We start from the raw sequence: 23484 nt of genomic DNA on the forward strand, positions 1-23484 counted from the left end.
AGTGCACATTAAAAAGAATCATGAGTGTACTAGTCAAATGCAAAAAAGGTGTTTGATTGTAAAAGTGTAAGCTCGTTACAGCAGCAAACTAGTGCGCCATGTTTGCAGGCGTGCCACCTGTCGTGCCGGAGCTGGCGGGGGACGACGACACCAGCAACTTTGACGACCTCGACAAGGACGAAACGCCTGAGGAGAACTTCTCCACTCCCAAGGCCTTCGCAGGCAACCACCTGCCGTTTGTGGGCTTCACCTACTCCAGAGACTACCAGTAGGTGTGGCTTACTGGTGATGGCCTGGTTTAACAGGGCTGAATGCAGATTCAGGGTTCATACGCCTCCTTAATATCCTTAGAAAGTCCTTAATTTGTCTTTAATTCAATAAGGGCCCAAAAAAGTCATTAATAAGTCAATTATCCTTAAAAACTAATTAATAAAAACTGATAGTGTGAAAATAATGGATAAATGAGGTAATTTAATGTTCTGTTTGTTCCTACTTGGCAACAATTGACACATGCGAAGTACAATTTGCGAATTTCAGGCCATGTGATTAGATTTTACTTATAAAAAAGTATTTTTTTTTTTTTTAATAATTGGTATCTCACCTTTAAACTAAAAATGTGTGTTTTACTGGCATACTTTAAACTTAAAAAAAAATGTAATTAGTGAATAAATTAAATGTTAGGGCTAGTGCTTTAATTTCTAGATACACTATGCTTGGGTTAGATATGGATTCCAGAGATAATTCTGGAGAATATGAGCTTATCTGTAAGAATTGAACCAAACAACAAAATAATTTTTTTTTATTATATATTTAACATTATTTTCTTGAGGTAGTTTGTGATATTGCAAATGGTTTTCTAGTGGCAAAGGGGTCCTGTAAAACTCCTTAATTTTTGATTTTACAAGAGGGTGTGAACCGTGAGTTATGTTATTTTGTGAACCTTATGCTGTTGATTTTTTTTTAAAATCTCATTTTATAAATTACTTTGTGCTGTTAATGTATTTGGAAATTTATGTTTAACTGGTACACTGTCTGAAAACCAATAATTTAAGAATTTGTATATGTATTTGAAAATTTTCAATATTTTTTTTGCAGACATTATTTAATTAATATTTTTTCTAAAAGTATATACATCAGTGTTATCGTGGGTGAGTGTTTTTCCAGTTTAAAATTGGACGTAATTATATTTTTATGTTAAGTAAAATCTTGGCATTTACATGACTGATTTTTTCCCCCTCACAGATTACTTTGCGGTAAGGGCTTAAAACAGCTTCAAGCAAATGACATGGTGAGTGTGTCCATTAATTATATATCATAGAAATCATCAATACAAATTGTTTTTTTTGTATACAGTTACTTTTTACTGTATGTTAACTTAAACAAGTGTTTATTTTGTTTTTCTCTTTTTTTTTCATATCACATTTCTCCTGAAATGTTGATCGCCAGGTTGATACGGTGAGTTGATATTTATTAATGTTGCTATCTTTTTTCTTATTTTATGATTGAACTAAGTAATTTGTGAAAGCTGGTAACTGTTGAAGCATGGAATATTGACAGACATGTAGTGTGAGTTGTGGGTAGTAGACATTTGGGTTGAGAGGATTTGGGCCCTTAGGCATTCTTAGAGCTGCTTACCCTGAAGCATTTTTCTGTTTGCACAGACATGAACTGCAAATAATTTATATGCTGTTATAAATACTGCTTCATAATATAATTTTTAGTAAGTATATTGTAAAAATATGTAATATAATATTTAATAGTATATTATTAATATTATATACTGTATTGGTTCAGGCAGGCCATTTTGATAAATTTGCTGATTAAAATACATGGCATTTCTGAGGTTAGTAAAAGTTTGCTAATCTGTAGCAACATTTTTTCTGAAACATATCAATTTATACTTACTAGAATATTTTAATATTTACACTTCTTTAATACTATTTTGTCCTGTTTTCAAATCAGCATAAGTTTTATTTTCACTAATATATTTTTAACTTTTTGCTGACTGCAGCTGCTGTTTAAATAATTTATGACACATTGACAGAATTTAATGTAGACTTGCTGTTTTTATATTTATTTCATCTTATTTTTTAGTAGGTGTTTTTATTTCCAATGGTGTAATTTTCTGCTTAAAATATATATAAAAAAATTTAAAAAAATCAAATTTTTAAATACTAAAAAGCTATTATTAAGCCAAATTTTTATTGCACAGTTTTTATGAAAAGGGATGTTAATCTAGACAATAATTCAGCAGTTAATTGTTGCTTGATGCTTAGTTTTTATGTGTGAAGTTTATGTGCAAAAAGTTTTGCCAATGAATTGAAATAAAAGTAATACATTTACTATTTAATGATTGGTTTGTATAAAATAATGCAAATATAGCTACTTATGACTAAGATTTAATAAATAAGTTAAACACAACAGTAGATGGAGACCTCACAGATCAAAACAGAGGTAATGAAATTTTAGAAAAATAACATGAAATAAGTGATTACGACTTCACTCAATAATTGAGTTAAAACTGAATGACCAAGTTGCTGATGTTGATGCACCATTAACAATCTTTGCAATCATGACTTGAATCTGTTTTCAGAATTTTGGCGTACTTTATTTATTTTGTCACGGCAGAAAAAAAAAATCATTCAGAAGTTGAAAGCCGTAATTTTAGCGAAGAAATGCTTCGTCAAAAAAAAATAAATGTAGACTGGGTCTTGGTAAATGTTTTCTCTAGGATCACCTATTGCCCAGAATTAAAAAAAAATCCTCTTTAACTGACGAAACTACCCACACTATCATGTTTGTTGTTCATTTCCAAAGACTAAGAACTTTATTTGCAGTGAAGAAGCCAATTTTTAATCATGTTATTTCTGTTGATGTTCAGTAGAAGGTTAGACTTAATAAAGTCTTAACATCATTTTTACGTTTTCTGAAATGTTCATTTAAACTTTATTCCATGATGAAGATTGCCTGGGGTTCAGGGGCATAGCCAGGGGGGGGGGGTTAGGGGTTCAAAACCTCCCCCCCCCCCCTCCTTAGCACCAAATCATTAATTAATTTCTTATTCATCCCTCAAACAAATTTCATATTAAAATTAATAAAAATTTTTACCATTACAATATTTAAATTTAAGTACTGAAAACTGCTAAAATAGCACTATCTTACACCTTAAAATCCTAATTTTCCCAGGGGAGGACCCCTCGCTGTAATACGGTGGAGGGGGGGGGAATGCTTCTTAACACACACCCCCATACACAAATCCTGGCTACACCACTGCTGGGGTTACACCATTGATGTGCTCCAAGTTGACCAGTTTCGGGAAGCTCGAAAGTCACGTTCCTTTTCCTCTGCAGGACGAGACTCGACAATCTTGTTTTATAACTCGTTGCGTATTCAACATGTGCAATGGATATAAAATCACCATTATTTTCCAAACACTTCCAACGTAATCTCATATTTTTATTAGCACACTTTTCTTTAAGTACGGTTGGCCTGTTGGAGGAAGTGTCGACGGAAGTGGTCGTGGATCTGGGCAGACGATGCGGAACCACGCGGAGGAGGGCGGGGCGGCGGCCCGGCAGCACGCGGCGCACCTTGAGGGGGAGCTGGGACGGGCGTGCCGGCTGGTGGAGGCCCTGGAGGCCAAGCAGCGCGCCCACCTGGCGCAGCTGGATGCCGTGGCACGGCGCGAGGCCCAGCTGCAGGAGGAGGTCGCCGGCCTGGAGAAGACCCTCGCCATCCTTCGCCACGACCTCAAGGAGGTAGCTCTCCTCCCTCCGGTTCAGTTCAAACCACGTTTAACAAGTCATTTTCACTTTCCGGTTCCCATCAGATGTTGGGCTGGGGAATTTTGGTTATGGAAAATTCTGGGTGTGAAAAAATATTTCCCGCGGGAAACAGGACGGTGTCAGGTATTTATTTGATGTTAAAAATTTATGTTAAGTTTACCAAGGAAATATTGTGTGGGCCTAAATTTAGAGATTATAAATTGAAAGAGGGAGGTAATATAACTGATTTGTGGCAGTGTGTTGTCAAGTTATCATTAATAAAAACATCGTCTTATTTTTCAATGATTTATTTACAATAAATAATAACTTAATTGCATTTACTTTTTTGCCAATGATAAATGGATTAGTTGAGTTTGTATACATGGCTGGAATGGAGCATTGTGAAACTAACAGACTTGATAAAGTTCCACTTTAGTATAAAAATCAGTCAGTTGTGATTCCCACATCATTGCGGTCCTCTTGACTCGTGGACCGAAGTGGACCGGCACTGGTGTTAGAGCTAGCTGTGGGGATCTCTGCGAGGGAGTTGACTCCTGGTGGATGCGCAGGGTCAGAGGAAGGCAGAGAACGAGCTGGAGGCGCGGCGGAAGGCGGAGATGCAGCTGCAGGACGTGAAGAGGAAGTTGGAGGAGGAGCAGAGCAAGAGGACGCGCGAGATGAGCAACAGCCAGCAGGTCAATGACAAGATCAGCGTGTTGGAGAAGCAGGTGTGTGGCAGCCGGTCTTGCGGTAAAGATTTTTTTTTATAGGAAATGTAGTAAAAGAAAAAAATTAAATTCTGACGACTCCAATGTTTCGTACGGCTATATATATGTTTTTGTTTTTTCTAAACCTATCATATTATTGTTTCTCAAAATATTTTACTTTTAATATGTAAACATGTATTTAAAATGATAATGCGTATTGATTTGGGAAACTTAGTTTGAAAAGTGAGTATTTAAAGGTTTGAATATTGTAATACCATTGTGAAATGAGCATTTAAAGTGTTTAAATATTTTAACACCATAGTTAATTCTTGTAAATTGTATACAGTAGAACCCCTGTCATACACTTTTCAACGGAGGGCACAAAAATGGTGTATGATGCGGGAAAGTGTATGAAAAGGGAATGGCAAAAATAATTTTTTTTTTTTCAATCTAGCATACAAGCACAATGTCAGATTAAACTTAAATACATAATGTGTAAATAATTGCATTATATGAAAGATATGAATTCATAATTATATATCCATATAATAAAACCACCAGAAATGTAAAATACAGTCCATAATCAAGTAAAGCTGACATGAGAAACAGTGGCCTTACAAAATGTTATGAAGTCCTTTCTTGGAGGGCAGGAAAAGTCACCAAGCCTAAATTAGAAATTAAAAAAATTAGGCTATTGTAAAAAGAAAATCAGAAATTTATGCATGTTTGTTTCTTTTTACAAACAAATTTATGCAACAGAACAATTTTCAATAATATTTTTAACTTGAGAAACGTAAAATACAAAACACTCCGATCGTAAGAAAACAATAACAAACGGGTATATTCAGTTCAAAGATTAATGAATGCACAAAATATGAAATCCGTGCCTTGGTAAAGCGCGTGCACCATTTTCATAATCATTGCTAGTTTGCGCCACTAGTCTCGCTTGGTGCTGGCCATAGATGCTACTAGCGAAGTGCACAGTCTTCCTGATACTATCAATATCTATGGTGGGATAAAGTTATTTTCTTACGTTTGCAAATGTAAACAATGAACGTTTTTCAAAATAAAAGCATTAAAACGTAGTTTATCAGGAGGAATATAACAAAAACATTTGTGAATTTTGGGCTTTTACGCTTCGTAAAAACGTATGAAACGGGAAATTAATGATTTTATAAGTGTATGTTCCGGGAAAGTAAATAATTGTAAACATAGTACTTTCGGCGGGACCAAAATTAATTGGCGTATGACACGGGAAAATGTATGAAACGGGAACGTATCATCGAGGTTCTACTGTATTACTATTTTTTAAAAGCTTTGGGACCTATATATGGATTCGAGGGGTGGATTTGAGGTACTCCTCGTGATTCGAATTCGTGATGTGGATTTAAAATATTAGGTTTTGATCCATCACAATTTATTTTTCTATAAAATAAAAATGATGAGTTAATATTTTTGTACTTGTCGCCAGAGCAACGGCATATGACCCGCATTCACCCGTCACCTGATTCAGTACTTTGCTGCGAAGGGTAAGGGTTCATGTTTGCACACTGTACGAGCGATGCGTGCGTGCAGGTGTCGGACATGCAGGAGAAGCTGAAGGCGGAGGCGGAGGGGGCGTCGCGGCTCCGCAAGCACGTGGCGGAGCTCGCCATCGCCAAGTCGGCCAGCGAGCAGCTGCAGGAGGAGCTGCAGGGACGGTTGGCGACCCTGCAGTCGCAGCGGGACGCCTTGCAGCAGGACGTGGCAGCCCTGCAGGGCCGGCTGTCGCAGGAGAAGAGCTCGCGCACCCACGCGTCCGACCTGCAGCAGGAGCTCGAAGGTGCGACTGTGTCGCTTTTCTGAGTTAGTGTGGAAGTGAAAACTTGGTAACACGGGTAACAAATTTTGAAAATCAGCTTTCGGACCAAAAGAATGTTACCGTCTTTACTCGCGTAAAGACTTTCCCTTTTTTTCCAAATTTTCGACTCCAAAAAAGGGGAGGGGGCCTATACGCGAATTTGGAGGAAAAAATAAATGGAGGCAGCGACGCGGCAGGAGGGAGAGAGAGGCAGCTAGTCTGGAGGGAGGAGAGGCAGCACTGCGGCGGGGGGGAGTGGCAGAGACGTAGCTTAACCTCCCTCCTGCCAGCTAGCCAGCCAGCCAGCCAACCAGACATAGGAGTGTAGGTACCTGCTCCACCCACTTCCCTTCCTCCTTCACTTCCCCTCTTCCTCCCCTCTTCTACTCCGTCAACACTGCACATCAACACAAGCCCGTGAGCCCAGCTTTCTTTATCTTCATGTCGTTTGAGATAGGACTAACTGCTTACGTTCGGCACGCCTCACGGCAGTCCTACTGAGAACGGACAAACTATAATACCAGTCTCTGTATCACTGCCGCTTACAAAATCACATCCTGCCGCTCACAATATGTGGCTTGCTGTTTGATGCATGCCAAGCTGCTCTGACCTCCGATAAACCCAGAAAAACACGTTTTTAAATTTTTTCTCAAAAATGTTTAAAAAAAGGAGGGGGGGGGCATATACGTTTGTGGGGCCTTTACGCGAGCAAATACGGTATGTATTTACCTGCCCATGGGGCGCTTATTTTATGCCCATTTTTAGATAAAAAAAAATGTAATGTGGTCCTTATGCGAGTTTTTCACTTTGGGTTAGAAAGAAGTTAACATTGCACTGTGTGTGTGTAAATAACTAACCTATGTTGGTTTTTAATCATATAACTCCATGAGTAAGTATAATTTGTTTAATAATAATAACTTGGCAGATAACAGTAGCATGGAGCTCCATGAACAGCGCACTTATTCTACGTCTGCCACCGGGTCAGCACCAGCAAGTGATGTGTCTGCACGGTGAGGCGAGGTAGGGAAAATATAAAAATTAATCAGTCCGAGAGAGTTTGTGTGTGTGTGCATGAGGCCATTTGGCAGTGTTGACGGTTCTTCCTCCCTCATTGTTTCAAATGTCCCATTGAACTGGTCCCCTACACAATTAACGTGTCTGTCTCGGCAGATTTTTTTCAATGCAAGATTGCCTGAATATTATTGTGCTTGTTTGAGATTTCCCACGCTTTCAACTGAACATTTGGATTGAATTAAATAATGTGTGTGTGTATGAAGTCTATGTCTGACAGAAGTAAAACTTCTTGCTTATTACGTGTAGATAGAGATAAATTATTAGTATTATTTTATTGAACCATAGATAATAATTGAGAATGGTTGGGATGTGGGTATGATTGCAAATAAAAAAAACTGAGGAGCAGATAAATACACAAGCAGCGTTAACCAGAATTCAGTACCACCCTTCTGCATCATATCTCCTCTCCCCTGCGGTCACCCCTTTCGGCCGTTACGAGTAGCGTATAGCATACTATGCTACGTACATATCTCCCCCTTTTTTGCGGTCTTCCTGTTGGACCGCTAGTGCATACTTTGGAGTGGCGTCGCTGCTGAAGCACTCTCCTCCTCTACCGGTTCCCCCACCACGCACCTAACTGTTCCCCACGTTAAATCGTAATTTTCGTAACGCTCGAACATTGTAGCCCCTCAGCAAAGAAGTCGGTACTTGATGTTGGTGAAGGAGTTAGTGTTGAACCTGTGAACGAGGAAGCGGGCGTTGCGATCCGGCAGGGAGGCTGCAGTCGCTGCAGCAGGAGCTGGAGCGGACGCAGGGGCGCGAGGGCAAGCTGACGGAGGACAACCGGGCGCTGCAGGAGAAGGTGTCCGGGCTGGAGAAGGAGTGCGCGTCCCTCGCCCTGGAGCTGAAGGCCGCCGAGAACATGTACCAGTACGAGGTGCGGGCGCACGAGGAGACGGTGCGCAGCCGGCTGGTCAGCCGCGAGGAGGCCAACCTGGAGGTCGTCAAAGGTGCTGCTCCCGTTTCCCCTGCTGCTCACGAGGTCACGTGCGGACTGACACCGCGAAAACGTGTCGAACCAGCATTCTTAATTTAAAATTAAATTAAATTAAATTTAAATTAAATTTTTATTTTTTTATTTTTATTATTTTTAATGTGGGTGATTACTGATCAGACATTTTTTAAGTACAATTACTATTATTTTTAAATATCGGTAATTAGTAAAACTGCGGGAAAAAAAACGTAATTGGGCTATCTCTTATGAGCCCAGTTCTCCACACCCTAGAAATCGTAACAGTATGTATAGGGCCATGTATTTTATGTAATTTTATAATTATGTAATTTTTAAATTAAAATTAATCAAAAAAATAACTTAATTTTAAATGCAGTGAATATGATTAATGTAATTTAATTTAGCAGAAAGTTTGTGCCAAAATTGGAAATTGCACTACTTTTTTTTTAAATCTTGCAACTGTCATTAGTAACCATGTTGACGTTATGGAATTGGTACATTTTTAAACACACAAATACTGCCAATTTACTTCTATTGTTCGTAGTAGTTAGACATGCTGGTTAGTTATTACTAGGGACAAGATTTTATGGTTTTATATCTAGGGTGATTTTGTTTTTAAAACAAGTGATTTCTGTGTTATTATTTTTATTTTTTATATTTTGTCTTTAATAATTGAAAACGGTGTATTATTCAACAAATATCAAACTAAAATATTTCTGTATATTTTTTTCACCAAAATAGTCCTATTATAATTGACAGCTAATGCACTTATGTACATCATTAGTAATAAGCATGTCTAAATTAGAACTACTCAGAAAAATACACGAAAAATTTTTGTGTGTTGGAAACACGTGCCATCATTAATGTGAATGTAAAAATGTGTTACTAATGTAACAAATGAAAGACCTAACAATATACTATTGATTTTGGGGATGGGACGAATCCACATTTTGGTCGAATCCGAATCCTTGTTCGAATCCTCAGTGTTTGTCATCGAATCTCGAATCCCAGTCCCACACTAAACTTCACATGTTATTTAAAAAAATCACACATTTATTTAAAAAAATTACATAGGCCTATGTATTAAAAAAAATCACATGTGTATCTATAAAATTATAAAATAAGTGCATAGTGTATACACCTGATATAAAATAGAGACAAATAACCTCAAAAACCACACACGTAAGTTTGCATCTGTCTAATTCTCTGTTAAATTAATCCTTCCTATGTTTTCAATAAAATACGTTTGTATAACAGATACCATTTAAAAAAAGTTACGTTTTTTTCTGCAATGTTATATTATTGAAGGTTGGAAATGATTGAGTAGTTATGCTAATTGACAAAATGCAGCTTTGTTTATCTTATGTTTGTGCTATTTCCGTTACCTTTATAATATAGTTTAGGTATACAATTTTCTAGAGCTGGACAAACCTCAGTTCTCTGGTTTCGAATCGAACCGAACTGAATCAAACCATAGCAAAAAAATTTTGAATCGAGCTGAACCAAACCTCATACAGAAATAATTGTTTTGAATTAAAATGAACCGACCACCAGCATTTTGGTCTTTAACTGAATGGTGAGAAATAAAAGTTCTCCAGCCATATGTAAAATTAAAACTTTATATAGCTTAGCTTTAATAAATTGCAAAACATTTTATAAGTAAAGTTTATGCAATAAATAATGAAGGAAAGAAAACAGTTTAGAGAAAATCATTTTGCATTTACCGTATTGGTCCGAATATAAGGCGACCATTTTTACATAAACGAGAGATGCAAAAATTGGAAGTCGCCTTATTTTCGCACCCAAGACGTCAGGACCGCAAAAATTAGCTCCAAGCTGAAAGATACAGTAGAAACAAAATGTTCACGATTTTTTATATAAACTATAACTTCGTTACCTCACACGGGGAAAACGATAAATCCACCCAATATTGCGGTAATTCACAATTGTTTAAAGTTGAAAATTAAAATATTTGTTCTTGAGTAAAAATGTGAATGTTGAAGCATCTCAAAATGGCAACCTTATATTACACAATTCATATTTGTACTTTGTTTACAATTGCGTGTTAACATTTACGGTAATTTATCTTCAGATTTTTAACGGAAATATTTGTACTAAAATATCACAGCTATTTTCAGAACGATTGTTTACGTTTACAAACATTTCGGATGTAATGTTTGGAAATTCACGGCTGCCAACTGTCTTTCCACAATATTTCTTTGTTGTAAAACGAACATTGCCGAACACGCACGAAGACGCCATATTAACAGGAATTTGGTACGTTGTTTCAAAAGCTATTTTAATAATCCACTCTTTATATATGTAAAAACCTTTCAAACAACTTAATAATCATAGATTATTCTTTAAAATTAATAGGACAGAGACTCTCTGTCAGAGAGTAATATGGACAAATATTCGCGGTCACGTAACCGATGTTATTCATGGCCGTATTTTTCATCATGGCAGCTAGCCACTTGTTTTGTTCCGGCAAACTGCATTCATTGTTTACTTTGTTACGTTTAACACACTATTAAATAGTAATACGCATTCTTCTGTGGTAATACGTAGCTTAAGTGAAACGGAAAGTTAAATGCTGTATTTTAAGAGTGATTAATAGCCATTGTAAAAATTTAAAATTCGTAGATACAGTAAACTGTGAAAAATGAACAATCACACATCAGTGGAACGGCGGGGAACGAGCTCTAGACAAATAAACAGCTCTGAAGATGACAACTATGCAGCTTCATTAGAGTAAACATACGAAAAAATTTCTAGTGTAATACTTAAAAATATAAATATTTTTAATTTTTTTTTTTTTTTTACTTTTAGGGTAGGCCATTCAAACCTTTTTTTAAATAAGTAATGTGATAAATATAATTTAATTGTTATACATAAATGCAAAAAGGATTCATCAACACAAAATGTATGTCTAATGAATTTTCACATTAATTTATACCAAAATTATTTTTACATTTGTTTGGCCTCCTGAAACTGCAGGTCGCCTTATATTCGGGGTCGCCTTATATTCGGGCCAATACGGTAATTTCTTTATATATACATACTTTTAATTCATGAAGTAGTTCCATCTAAATTTCATAAAGAGTATCTTCCTTTTTCAGTGTATACTAACCTTCATTAAAAAAAATATAATATTATAAAGATGACGAACATTCAGCATAACATATTTTTGTGGTAGACATAACCTAACATTTTTAATAAGTAAAACTTTTTAATAGGACATTAAAAAAAAGTCGAATGTGAATTAAGTTACCTATTTACATTACAAAACCCGCTGACTGCAGTTGCTGTTTTCTTGGAAGAATGCTGCTCGTCAGAAGAAACTTTAGACATTTTTTGGGGTGGTTCTGGGTCATCTGGGTCGTCATTATCTTTTCTCCATTTGGAAAACTTCAACGACGTAAGCCTTCTCATCGCAAATCACCTCAAGAACAATAACATTGTAAACGTAAAATAAGAAGTGTGGTTATAGAAATTTGCGTCAGGAAAAAGAAAACACGAGAAATAATGATGGCTGCCGCGACTACGCTAGTCAACTTAGTACCGTACTGTAAAATTTACTGGACCAGTACTTTTAATACACAAGATTAAATTAATATTTTCAGTACTTGACTGTTATAACCAAAAAGGCCAAAGAAAATAAATACATCCCAGTAATTTAAAATACGTAATTCACGTAATCATTTCCTACCGCATTTGTCTTGTCTTAACTTGATCACGTTAGTTTTGCCGAAATACGAGAGTTATTGTACATGCGCTTTAGTCTAACGTATGGGGTACGCAATGTTTGGTGATTTTACAACACTTCTCGTACACGCACTATAGTTAAAGGTATAATTTACAATACCTTTGGCATTGGTACGATAGTTTATATTACGTAGTACGAGAAATGCATACGAAATTCTCTAAAGTAAACAAAAAACAAAGCGCGCCTATATGAAAAAAATGCTATGCAAGTTATGCGACGACTAATCATTTTTTTTAATTTTGTCTGCGCTTGAAACTGTAGAGGCGACGATTATGCGATAAAAGTCGGAATATTACAAGTAATGGAATTTTGTTGTGCTGTTTTGTGAATGTTCTAAAATGGGGGGTTAGAAATTTAGAAAAACGTCATTTTTTTTTAAACGAACGTTCGGTTTTTCGAATATATTTTATGAGGTTTCGAACTGAACTGAACGTAAGGGTTCGGTTTGATTCTAAATTTTCGAACTTCGCCCAGCACTACAATTTTCAATTACTACCTAAAACTCTTAAAAACCCACCTCGAATCCTACCTCGAATCCCACCTCGGATCCTACGAATCCTCGAATCCATAGGATTCGGTATATTCGACGAATCCAAGATTCGAAAATCCCATCCCTAATTGATTTGTTTCCTTTCTATTTAGGTAATACATTTTATTACAAAATTCTTGCTAAATAAATTACATTTAATGAATTTACCATGACAAAAGATTAAATTATTATAATTTGAGTTTAGGTTTGTCAAATTGCTGATTGATTTCATGTTTTTAGTTACATTTCGGCTCTATATGGTGTATGAATTTGCATTTCGGTATTGTATGTTGTATTGACATAGTTTGTGATGTTATTTTGGTTTTATCACATTTCACCGTATAATCTTGTCCCGTGTTATTACAAATTATAGATTGTAAATTTGCTTTATACAGTTAAACCTCGCTCGTACGGCCCCTGGTTTTTCACGATGTTTTTAGGCCTACTGGCTAATCTTATCTACACTTAAAGTGCCCACTGTATTTTTTTATTTGAGCAAATATATTGTGTGTTAATTATTATTTTATTGATATAAAATATTAAAAAAATGTAAACACGGGGCTTACAACACTGCCTTCTGTGTCTAGGTTTTTTTTTTTTTAATTTTTACGTTTGATTAGCTCAAGTGTTGTTTCTGCACGAATAGGATATAATTTCGATCGAAAATACATCAGCATAATATATAGACACGGCAGGTCATTTCCCGTGGCAGCAGGACACGGCAACGGCAATTCATTTCCCGCTGCAGCAGTGGCAAAAATTGGGGTGGGGTGGGGGGGGGGGGGGGGGGTAGCCACAAATGGACGTAATTTGGCCTCGCAGGGTCGTACGTACAACTCGGTCGTAAGGACAAATTTTGGAGAACCGTGAGTGTAAGTAGAATCGAGGTTTCACTGTATATCTTTCAAATTGAAACTGTTTTTGTGAAATAAGTATCATGAGACATTTAAGTGTCACAATTGTTTGATAAAATGCTATATTTATGAATAACCTTAATTCATAACAAATAAAAACATAAATTCAAAAATCTTTGTTTAAAAAAAAATAATTAACCTGAAAATAAAACCTTAAAATTCTGTCCCTACTCGAAGCATTTGGCTCCAATTATAATATCTTAATGAATATTACAGTTTCGTAAGGTTTATTAAAAAGTGGACTAGGTCATGTAACTGTATCAAGAATATTATAAATTTATATTTAATGACATATTGATATGTATATAAGAAACAAATATATTTTGGGCTAATCTAAGTTGTAGAAAAGTAATGCACAAAAATTATAAAATTTTGCAAGTTGAAGTTAAATTTTGTTATAAAATGCCATGAAGTAGTGAATTATAAATGTATTTTTATAATTTTTTTTTTTTTAAACTGTTAAATGACATTAAATTCTTGAAACTGATGGAAAATTCATGGTAAAGATTCGAAATGAAAATTTCCTTAATTTGTAATGTTTTTTTTTCTTTGCACCAGGCCGAATGGATTGTATTTTTCGAGGTAAAGTATATTTTTCACACTTATCTGTGGTTGATGATGCATACATTAATTGTAAGAAGTAGTGTTGAGACGATTCCACTTCTGGAATCTACAGATTCCTGTATTTCCAAAAGTTTTAGTCATTAACATGGGTTTGGTTAATGGTGTTTGCTAGGTTAATTAAGTTTCCCCCCCCAATCAGTGATGTATCTATCCATTAATTTGAAATCTATTCAACTATCATGGTTTCTAATTTGATGAATTAGGATTGTATATTGTTGGATTAACACAAATTAATTATTGTACTTCAAATAAATCAAGTTCAGTATAACCTCTAATTCATGAAGAAATAAACACAGATTATTTTTATATTTACAGTAAAAGTTTTTAGTATTGAGGGTCATTAAAACAACAATGTTTTACTACTAAATTTCTAGTAAGAATTTTAAAGTTATTACAAAATTAATTATTTAATAATATCTAAATAAAATATTTACCTTTTTTTTTTATATTATTAAAGACAATGTGGTCTTGGTATAAAAATATGTGTTATAATATTAACATACTTATTTTATAAAACTATATTTTTTAGTAAATTGAGGTAATTTTAAAGTGGTAATATCTAAAAATTCAATTAAATTTATTTTGGAGAGTTCGAAAAAGGAAACTCTATTGCCCTATCTTTATAAGCCATTTATTAATTGCAATAATATTAAGTACAGTAATATCAATTATTTCTAAATAAAAAGCAGGTTTTTATTCATGAGTAGAGACCCCGAAAAATGGTGGAACGCGAAATTCACGAAATAACGCGAAAATTTGATACTTTGAACGAATTTTGCGACTTTCCTTTGATTTTGACATAGTCGCGAAATTCACGAATTTTTGCGCGAAATTCACGCTTTTTCGCACAAAATAATGTCCTCATGTCGTAAGTTCTATTTATTTACGCCATCATAAACATAGGCGTGAAATAAACATAGACTGAAAGACTAGTGCCGTGATATTATCTTCGTTTTGACACGTTACTGAAATCCACGTATTTTTTTTACTCCGTTTACAAGCAGTAAATATTGCCATCGCAAATGAAAACAAAATGTAAAAATTGTCAACAATCGATATGTGCGCACTACCAACATAACAAATTGACTCCACAGTTTTCGTGTTTTGAATAATGGTCGTTTCTGCTGCAAGGCGCACTGGTGTCGATTTTTCTAACCTAATTTAATCGCATCGAGCTAAGATGGCAGTCATTTTTGCGTGCACATTTCTATGAGTGTTTACAACTACCGTCCACATTTTGTAAGTTTTGTGATACAATTGAATTTGTGGCTAAGATGCCGAAAACTTCGACAATGTTTGATCGCGAAAGAGAGATAATATCGGACGATTTTATATTTTTGATCAGCGAGACAAAATTATGATGTACAAGTTCAGCAACGTGCGGGTTGATTGTACACGCAAAGACACGTGCAAAAATCATGTGGCAAATGACACACACAAAACAAAACAAAAAAGACAATTATTTTGTCAAGCATTCTACCGTGTCTAAACAAATCTCGATAGGCGACAGCGTGAATAAAGCAAACAAGCTTGAAAGTGCAGAAAACAAGATTTTTTTTTTCTGATTTTGTTAATATGATGCTGTAAGTTAACATTCCTTTGGAAAAAGCTGATCATCCAGTTATGAGGGAATGGTGTAACACCCATGTTGAAGGTTAGCCTTATTTATTTAGAAATGTTTTCCCCCTCTAATAAAAGTTCATGAGCATATGTAGGCCTACAATATTATTGATTAACTTACCTTTACTTCAAATAAATATGCAAGTACCTCAGATTAACAAACACATAAATAGGATGGATTGCATTGTGAAACGGTGAGCACACCACAATATATTTTTGACTGATTGATTGATGGTTTGACTCTGTAATCCAGCAGTACCTAATCTAGAAAAGGTTAGGTTAGGTTTAGCTAAGAATTGTTTTGAATAAATTAGCCCATTAATATTTTTCAGCGATAACGTTATAAATGCTACCTATTTATAAATATATTGTAAGTTATGTATACATTTTAGGTGCAGGGGATTTGCCATCATCAGCCAACACTCTTAGAGAAACTTATGCCCCAAAAATTGGCCAGGCAAATAAGGAAGCAGTAAGGCTATGATGTTTTTTTTACACCGCCAATGGCATAATTTTTTCACAATTTTTTGGGGTCTCTACTGATTGCTTATTTTTACACAGATTTTTTGCACCGCTTGCTAATTTTTACACCGGTTTTTTGCACCGCTTTTGTCATTTTTTTGCACCGCTTTTGTCATTTTTTTACACCGAAATGAGCCAGTTTTATTTACCATTTTCTGGGGTATACAAATACGGAGTTCTTTAACAAGTATTATCGCAAGAGTTTGGTTATTTATTGAATCAGAATCAAAATTGAAGAATCATTTCCCATAAATGAGGATTGAAACTGTAATCTGAGTTAGTGCGATTTTGGAATCGACTCAACACTAGTAGGAAGCGCGTACCTCTAGTGAGTACATGTTTGGTTTGAGTACGCAGTGTTGTATGTGTGATTGTGTGTGTGCAGCGCTGCAAGCAAAGCTGAACGAAGAGAAGAGTGCGCGGCAGAAAGCCGACTTGCAGTGCCAAGAGAAAGAGCGGCAGATGTCCATGCTCTCGGTCGACTACAGGCAGATACAGCAGAGGTTGCAGAAGCTGGAGGGAGAACACCGCCAGGAAAATGAGAAAGTAAGCTAGATACTTATTGAAGCAAGTTATTTATTTACATTTGTCCCAGGCCTGCGAACGGTTGTGGAAAACGTGGCGATTGGCACAAACAAGGAACATAAAAAAACAACAACATTATACAAACAAACTAAACAACACATTAGTTACCGTATTTACTCGTGTATAGCGTGCCCTCGTGTATAGCGCGCACCACGATTTTTGCAACAAATTCCAAAGAAAAAATTTTTTTTCCCCGTAAATAAATTTTACTAACATTTTGTGGTACCTGTTAAGTAATTACGTTTGAAACAAATGATAATTTAAATTGATGTGTGGTGATGCGTCAGGAAAATACTTAAACTCTGTTGTGTAGACGGAAGATAATGAAGCGCTGTCTGTATAAATGAAGCGCTGTATCGTCACAACTGGTACGTGGGCGGGAGGGAGGGAGACAGGCAGGAACGGGACGCGGAGGACTAGATGACTCACCGGTAGCAGCTGCGACGAGGAAGCGAAGGAAGTGGGAGGGGGAATGGTGACAACATTCTCTCTCTCTCTCTCTCTCTTTTATTTTACTAGCTGCGCTGGCTTTCTGTAGAGGGGGAGGTCTAAAAATAAACAAGAGACGTGCGAGCTTGTGTGCGCACGTGTGTGTGTGTGTGTGTGTGCTGTGAGCGTGTGTGTGTGCGAAAGACCAGGTTGTGTGCGTGCGTGTTTGTGTGTGTGTGAAAGAGAGGCCTTGTTGCTTGTGCGTATGTGTGGGGGCTGGCCAGAAACATCACCTGTCACCCGGCAGTTAACGACTTCCACTCCTCCCCGCTAACCCCATCACTTTTTTTTTCCGTGTATAGCGCGCATCCTTATTTTTTTCCTTTACTTGAGGGGAAAATAGGGCACGCTATACACGAGTATATACGGTAATTAAAAATACAACAAAAATAATACAATGAAACATCTATATCTACATCCAAATGTTCTACAATATTAAAACAAATATTAACAAGGAAAAAAAAAGAATAAATATAGAAACAAAATATAAAATAGTTTAAATAGTTAAACTTAATGACGGGCAGGTGATATAATTTTTTAAAGGCAAATTTTAATACTTGTTGACTGTAAGAAGCTCTCATCAGCAAATTTGTAAAAGTGCAATCATCGCTCCTTATCTCTGAACTGTTCTTCTTCCTGCCATTATGTGGAGAGATTTGTAGCGATGATTAAATTTTGGACTCACATTTCATTGTACCTAATCCCAAATCCTGGTCCATTGTTCCTGATACAGGTTTGCCGTGGTTTACCAAAGTCACTCCAGGCAACTGCTTGAATGGTTCCTTAGGTGTGCCATGGTCAATACCGTAATATTAGGCCTGTGCAGGTATCAGTTTTTTATTTTCGATTCAAATTCAAATACAAAATTACTAGCGAATATGAATATTGAATTTGAATAGTAAGAGTGAAAATTGGAATTGTACAAACAATTTTTTTTTTCCCATTTAACACATAGGTAGAGGAAGAAAAAAGGTAAATATGGAATTTAGGGCTTTCTGGGAATTTAGTTAGTGAACTGAAAGGTGGGTTAAGTAAGCTACAAAAATTAAATGTACTATTTTTGTTAAGATTTTTAACTAACCTAAGTAACCTTTCAATTTACTTTTTTTTTTGCCAATTTCCCACAACCAGCTACTCTAAATATTGAAAATTTTTGCAAACCAAAAAATATTGCCAAATCTGATCAATTTCACAAAGAAAGAATTTTTTTTTTTTTAAATTTTATATTTGAAAGTGAAGTGCAGAGATCTGAATAATTCATTAATTTTTTTTTTATTGTGCACCTCTTATTGAATCACTTTTTAACCACAAATACTTGCCAATTTGTTTTTTATTGTTTTTGAATGTATCTCGTTTTAGGGCAATTTATTACAAACTTTTTATCGTAAAAATAATATACCTACATTTTTACCTCTGTTTTGGTGAAGTAAGTATTAAAAAAAACAATATCACAGAGAATTCTGCTTTAAAAAATGAAATTGGACTAAGAACAAAACCATAAAATCTTGTGTCTGACAACCCGGCATGGCGGTGATCCTGAACACGCTGGATTAAACACCTGTCATTTATTAATAAGTGTATTGGGGGGGGGGGGGGGGGTTATGTGTTGGTAGATAGTTCCTGTCATTCCTCCCATATGACCACCACTGGTTACAGCCACTAACTTATTTTGATATCTTACGTGGAACTATACTGCACACCACATGTATATATCCGTGAGATTGATAGCTGCACATATAGTCACAGTTTTCAGTGTTTCATTTTATTATTTACAACATGAGGTATGAAATTACTTGAGCGGCAAGTTCACATTCTCACCACGTGTAGTAAAAAAAAATTGACGGACGTATATTCTGTCATCTTAGATTCGAGGTCACCTTAGATTCATTCAAATTTGTAGTGGTCATAAATCGAACAAGGTAGTCTTGTATTCAAAGTTTATGTTATATTCTCGGTCCTTCAGCGTCGTCACCTGGCGTGGAGCAGTGCTAGGTGCAGCGGTGGGTGTCATAAATCAAACAGGGTAGTCTTGTATTCAAAGTTTATGTTATATTCTCGGTCCTTCAGCGTCGTCCCCTGGCGTGAAGCAGTGCTAGGTGCAGCGGTGGGTGTCATAAATCAAACAGGGTAGTCTTGTATTCAAAGTTTATGTTATATTCTCGGTCCTTCAGCGTCGTCCCCTGGCGTGAAGCAGTGCTAGGTGCAGCAGTGGGTGTCATAAATCAAACAGGGTAGTCTTGTATTCAAAGTTTATGTTATATTCTCGGTCCTTCAGCGTCGTCCCCTGGCGCGAAGCAGTGTCGTGGGTGTCCATGCGCAGGTGAGGACGCTGCACAGCCAGGTGGAGCAGGAGCAGCAGAAGAAGTGCGCCCTGCAGGCGGAGCTCGGCGTGCAGTCCTCGGAGGTGGCGCACTTGCGCGCCCGCGAGGCCCAGCTGGGACGTGAGGTGGGCCAGCTCCGCGAGGGGCGGCGAGCGCTCGAGGAGGAGCTGCACAGGGTCAAGACCGCCCGCTCCGTCGACGACCTGCAGATGAAGGAGCTGCAGGACCAGCTCGAGGCGGAGCAGTACTTCTCGGTGAGCCCGCGTTCCCGCTTCCCCCCGGTTCCTCCCGGGATTTCCCAAGGGTGCGAATAGGCCATAACATTATTTATACCTTCCAGTTGAATATGAGGTTTGTTTGACTCGAGGCCTCTCGTGCTCCTCGGGAGTTGAAAGAGTTGGGAGCAAGTTGGCCTGAGGGCGGTAAGAGTCGGTAACTTTTAATACACGAAGAAAACGCCATTTGTTGTAAAACAAATGATGGCGGAGAAAATATAAGCAGACATCCTGAGAAATTTGCTTGGAAATGAAGATTCACCTAAATGATGAAGCTGCAATTGATTTACCATATATTGGACTACAAATTATGAGAGAGCTTGATGAAGGTGAAATATTCAAATATTGCTTTTTGACTTTTAAACCGCCTGTGGTATGCATAAGCTAACCTGTACTAGGAAACGATTGCAAATCTTGTGATTGTTAAATAAAGGTCGCCAAATAATTTATATTGAAATATTATTCCGCTTCAATGTCGACATCTATTAAAATATTACCATCACCAAATGTAGCTTGATAACATATTGACTCCATCGTCAAAGTCGCGCCAAAACAACCAGCAGACGACATGCCCTCGCAACTCTTCCTCGAGAGGAGGAGCATCGAGAGCATGACCTGAGTGACCTGAGAGCAACTTGCCCCCGCGAGTAAAACGACCATCCGCCAAACTGCTTCCGGAAAAGTGCGCCCCGAGAGTTGACAGGTCAAAAAGAGACCTCGAGTCAAACAAACCTATGGATTCCAAAATTCGGAAAAATAATGGCCCCTTTAAAAGTAAACTAGGATGCTTTTTTGACATAATAAATTAATTATCAAAGCTGTGAAGTAGATAATTGGTTGTTATCCCTACAGTATTTTGGTTCAAGATAACTTATTAAGTAAAGGGGAGGGGGGTTTATGTGTTGGTAGATAGTTCCTGTCATTCCTCCCATATGACCATCACTGGTTTCAGCCACTAACTTCTTTTGATATCTTACGTGGAACTATACTGCACACCACATGTATATCTCTGTGAGATTGACAGCTACACGATAGAACCCATCGTCACAGTTTTCAGTGTTTCATTTAATTTTTTTATAACATGAGGTATGAAATTACTTGAGCGGCAAGTTCACATTCTCACCACGTGTAGTAAAAAAATTGACAGACGTATATTCTGTCATCTTAGATTATAGGTCACCTTAGATTCATTCAAATTTGTAGTGGTCATAAATCGAACAAGGTAGTCTTGTATTCAAAGTTATGTTATATTCTTGGTTGTTTCGGATTGTAGGCTGTTGAAGATTTGTGGTTGTTTAAGATTTGCATTAGTATTATAATCTAAGTTATCCTTCAAAATTTTTGTAAATACGTGGTATTCAATTGGGAGTAAATGTGTATTTTAAATGTTTTATATTATAGTTTATCATCAAATTTTATACTTAGAATTTGAAATTGGAATCAATAGGAACAATCAGTGTACACCAAGGTACAGTTGTATATGATAGTGAAAAAATGTTTGTGATATTTAAATTTAGTTTGGACTTTGTATAGTAATGCACCATCAGTAGGACATGAGCAGGACTGGAGGACTGTGCTAGAGGAAGTGACAAGGGTCTGTGCATAGGGAAATTACGAATGTCTGCGCGAGGGGATGTGACGAGGGTCTGTGTTAGGGGAGGTGACGAGGGTCTGTGCTAGGGGAGGTGATGAGGGTCTGTGCTAGAAGAGGTAGGTAACGAGGGTCTATGCTAGGGGAGGTGACGAGGGACTGTGCTAGGAGAGGTAGGTGATGCTGGGTCTGTGCTAGGAGAGGTAGGTGATGGTCTATGCTAGGAGAGGTAGGTGATGAGGGTCTATGCTAGGAGAGGTAGGTGACGATGGTCTGCGCGAGGGTAGGTGACGATGGTCTGTGCTAGGAGAGGTAGATGACGAGGGTCTGTGCTAGGGGAGGTGATGAGGGTCTGTGCTAGGAGAGGTAGGGGATGAGGGTCTGTGCTAGGAGAGGTAGGGGATGAGGGTCTGTGCTAGGGGAGGTGACGATGGTCTGTGCTAGGAGAGGTAGGTGACGATGTTCTGTGCTAGGAGAGGTAGGTGACGATGTTCTGTGCTAGGAGAGGTAGGTGACGATGGTCTGTGCTAGGAGAGGTAGGTGACGATGGTCTGTGCTAGGAGAGGTAGGTGACGATGGTCTATGCTAGGAGAGGTAGGTGACGATGGTCTGTGCTAGGAGAGGTAGGTGACGATGGTCTGTGCTAGGAGAGGTAGGTGACGAGGGTCTGTACTAGGAGAGGTAGGTGATGATGGTGTGCGCGAGCGGAGGTGACGAGGGTCTGTGCTGCAGACGCTGTACAAGACGCAAGCCCAGGAGCTGAAGGAGGAGCTGGAGGAGCGGCAGCGGGCGTCCCAGGAGCTGGAAGAGGAGCGTGGCTCGCTGCGGCACCAGCTGCAGATAGCTCTGGCGCGCGCCGACAGCGAGGCCCTGGCGCGCTCCATTGCAGAGGAGACGGTCGCCGACCTGGAGAAGGAGCGCACCGTGAAGGAGCTGGAGCACAAGGACCTGCTGGCCAAGCACCGCACAGAGCTGGCCAACAAGGAGCTGGCCTTCAATGCCGTGAGTGACCTCCGGCTTTGCTCCTCCCACCTGACACGATTAGAGACCCGTGAATTTCGCGGATTCATTTTGTGTTATGCTAAAATTCAAATAATTATACCTTAGTGCTGCTTCTGTCATTGGTTCTCTGTTAATCTGGAGGACTGAGGGCCAATTAGAGACCCGCACTCATAGAAATGTCGAATCACAGACCACCCAGTCGAGACGACTCACAAGTCAACAGCCAATGAACAGTTGGCATTTGCCCGAGTGTGTAGAGGATATTGGAGTCTATCCTGGAGGTCATTGAATCCGTGAAATTCACGGGTTCCTACTTATGATCATCACTATGTAAAGGTTGGTGGGTGTTTCTTAAAAGTGGTGTTATTTTTTACAAAATTCTCAACTCTTTGTGCACTTATGTCAGTTGGTACACATTATTTGCTCACCTCGAGGGACCATTAGAAAAAAAAATTTGTGAAATGTGGAAAGTGTAAATTAAGGAAAAGATGTAACTGTTCTAAATGTTTTTTTTTTTTGTTTTAAAAAGGTGTGTTAAGCCTGAAGTGTGTTTAGCCTTAAAGTTATAAGATATGTGTACTTAAATATTTTAAACAATCTGAACTAATCATTGTGTGTAATGCACCTGGTTTACCTGCCTGGGCTTACATCATTGTACGATTTAAAAGAGTTTTGTTCTAGTAATCACTTTTTTTTTTTGTTCAATCACTTTTGTTTTGTTATATTGGTGTTAGACCATAAGAAATACATATGTAATCATCAGTAATGTCTACTCGGTCTTAAAGATTCAATTTTCAATATGTAGTATTTTAGACATCAACTTTTGTGGTTCTAACCATGTATGGATTTTCATGCATTCTTCGGTATTTTACATTTTTTAAAGCTAAAATATTTACTTGCTGCTCTTGC

General features: G+C 37.4%; 1 protein-coding gene across 1 annotated transcript in view; it reads left to right on the forward strand.

Annotated features, from left to right (window-relative positions):
• Positions 1-23484, forward strand: part of LOC134542389 (rho-associated protein kinase 2) — a 56267-nt gene that overhangs the window by 18967 nt on the left and 13816 nt on the right. Inside the window, exons 13-21 of the mRNA XM_063386584.1 lie at positions 109-268; positions 1243-1288; positions 3534-3758; positions 4334-4492; positions 6047-6293; positions 8099-8335; positions 16698-16858; positions 19707-19961; positions 22306-22575. Coding sequence (XP_063242654.1) covers positions 109-268; positions 1243-1288; positions 3534-3758; positions 4334-4492; positions 6047-6293; positions 8099-8335; positions 16698-16858; positions 19707-19961; positions 22306-22575 — 1760 coding nt within the window. The remainder of the gene's footprint in view (positions 1-108; positions 269-1242; positions 1289-3533; positions 3759-4333; positions 4493-6046; positions 6294-8098; positions 8336-16697; positions 16859-19706; positions 19962-22305; positions 22576-23484) is intronic.

Source organism: Bacillus rossius (genome assembly GCF_032445375.1).
Source record: "Bacillus rossius redtenbacheri isolate Brsri chromosome 4 unlocalized genomic scaffold, Brsri_v3 Brsri_v3_scf4_2, whole genome shotgun sequence".
In the NCBI taxonomy this organism is placed as follows: domain Eukaryota; kingdom Metazoa; phylum Arthropoda; class Insecta; order Phasmatodea; family Bacillidae; genus Bacillus; species Bacillus rossius.